The 1,486-nt window shown below is 30.8% G+C and overlaps 2 protein-coding genes across 4 annotated transcripts in view; one reads left to right on the plus strand and one right to left on the minus strand.

The window, feature by feature from the left end:
• Nucleotides 1-1,486, minus strand: part of LOC106873216 (coiled-coil domain-containing protein 134) — a 73,384-nt gene that overhangs the window by 70,596 nt on the left and 1,302 nt on the right. The window lies entirely within an intron of this gene.
• The window catches only part of LOC106873189 (uncharacterized), a 31,207-nt gene continuing 30,003 nt past the window's right edge, over nt 283-1,486 (plus strand). For 2 of the 3 annotated variants that reach the window (XM_014920430.2, XM_014920435.2), the window contains exon 1: nt 284-728. In XM_014920430.2, the coding sequence (XP_014775916.1) occupies nt 642-728 (87 nt within the window). In that variant the 5' untranslated portion in view covers nt 284-641. Of the gene's footprint in view, nt 729-1,486 lie in introns of all 3 variants that reach the window. The other variant, XM_014920444.2, reaches the window with a different exon arrangement.

Raw genomic sequence — 1,486 nt, forward strand, 5'->3', positions numbered from 1 at the left:
ACCAAAACACCACCCCTAGTAGAAAAAGTTTTGAAAATTTTTTTCAGAATCATAATCTCCGTATTTTTCCGCATATTTTGAAAAAAAAAAAAATTGTGAAAACAGTTGAAAATGAATTTGACGGGGGAAGGGTAATTTCAAAATGTCGATTTTTGCCAATTTTTTTTTGCAGATTCGTATTCTCCGTAGCCGAAAACGGGGGTTTGTGTAGAAAAAAAATTAAATAGAAAAAGGGGTGTTTTTTTTTTGGGGGGGGGGTACAAAAGGGAGTCTTGCCTTGTTTATTTTGCTGGAATCCTATCAATATTGTTATCATTTTTTAAAAATGTTTGCGAAGCTGTAAAAAAATGTTCATGCTTGAGAAAGCGAAACGTTACTTTACACAATACGACAAAGTATAGTGGTGAACTATTAAGGCTGTTTCATCATTAATTGTGAAATGTTTACGTTGTTACATCAGTTCTCAATACCGGATATAACCATGTGACGTCGAAAAAAAATTTCAGACCGCTCTAATTTGTTTCCAGTAACTCATCTCCTTCAACTACAACAATAATAATATACTATCACAATTAATAATTTCTACTAGATGTATGAAAAATTTTACAATCTACTCCTTTTTAATTAGAAATTAGCCGAAGATGGTCTTTATCGTTGTTTACATCATATTATTTAACTTTGGGGAGACTGAAGCTGATTGTTTACTTCCGTGTCCAAAATATCACAATGTAAGTACTTTAACTCTTTTAATTCATTGTTACAATCCTATTCTTTATTATTAAACTACTTTAATAATTAAATTAATCAACTAGTTAAATTATTAGGTGGAATAACAAATATATGTTTAATAGAAAGTCATTGTTTTGAAGAAGGAAGTATGTATATTTTGTGATTTTCACCTTTTTCACACTTATTGTGGAACAATATCATTTCAAAATCGAATCTAATCGTTTCTTCTGATAATTATTGTTTATGAAGTGTTTTACGAACAAGGAAAATACGCAAGCCATTCTTTTTCTTAGGTTATTAACTACTCGAAAGTTAAATTAAGAAAGGTTTGAACTAATGGCGTAAGCAGTCAACAGGTTTCATATTCAGTTACAATGATCATTTTAAGCAGCTTTCCGAGTAGTGTGTGTGTGTATCAGTGTGAATGAGTTTATTTCCGACTTCTTTTTGCCCAAAATTTCTTCGGATTTGTATGTTTCAATATATATGATTTTGCCCCAAAATCACGTTTTCAAAATTTTAATTTCTCAGTTCCCCATCCTAATTTCGTAATTTTTAACTTTTTTTCGAATTGTTTTTTTGGTAGAGATGGACTATATGTAATCTGAACCTTTCCCCCGCCTTATTTATTATTATTTTTTTTTACGGAATCCGACGTTTTAGGCTATGGAGATTCCGATTCTGAAAAAAAAAATTTTTTTAAATTTCAATTCCCCCCCCCCACCAAGCAGGCTATTTACATGCTAGAAATAACAGC

Source organism: Octopus bimaculoides, chromosome 11 (genome assembly GCF_001194135.2).
Source record: "Octopus bimaculoides isolate UCB-OBI-ISO-001 chromosome 11, ASM119413v2, whole genome shotgun sequence".
NCBI classification, from domain to species: Eukaryota; Metazoa; Mollusca; class Cephalopoda; order Octopoda; family Octopodidae; genus Octopus; species Octopus bimaculoides.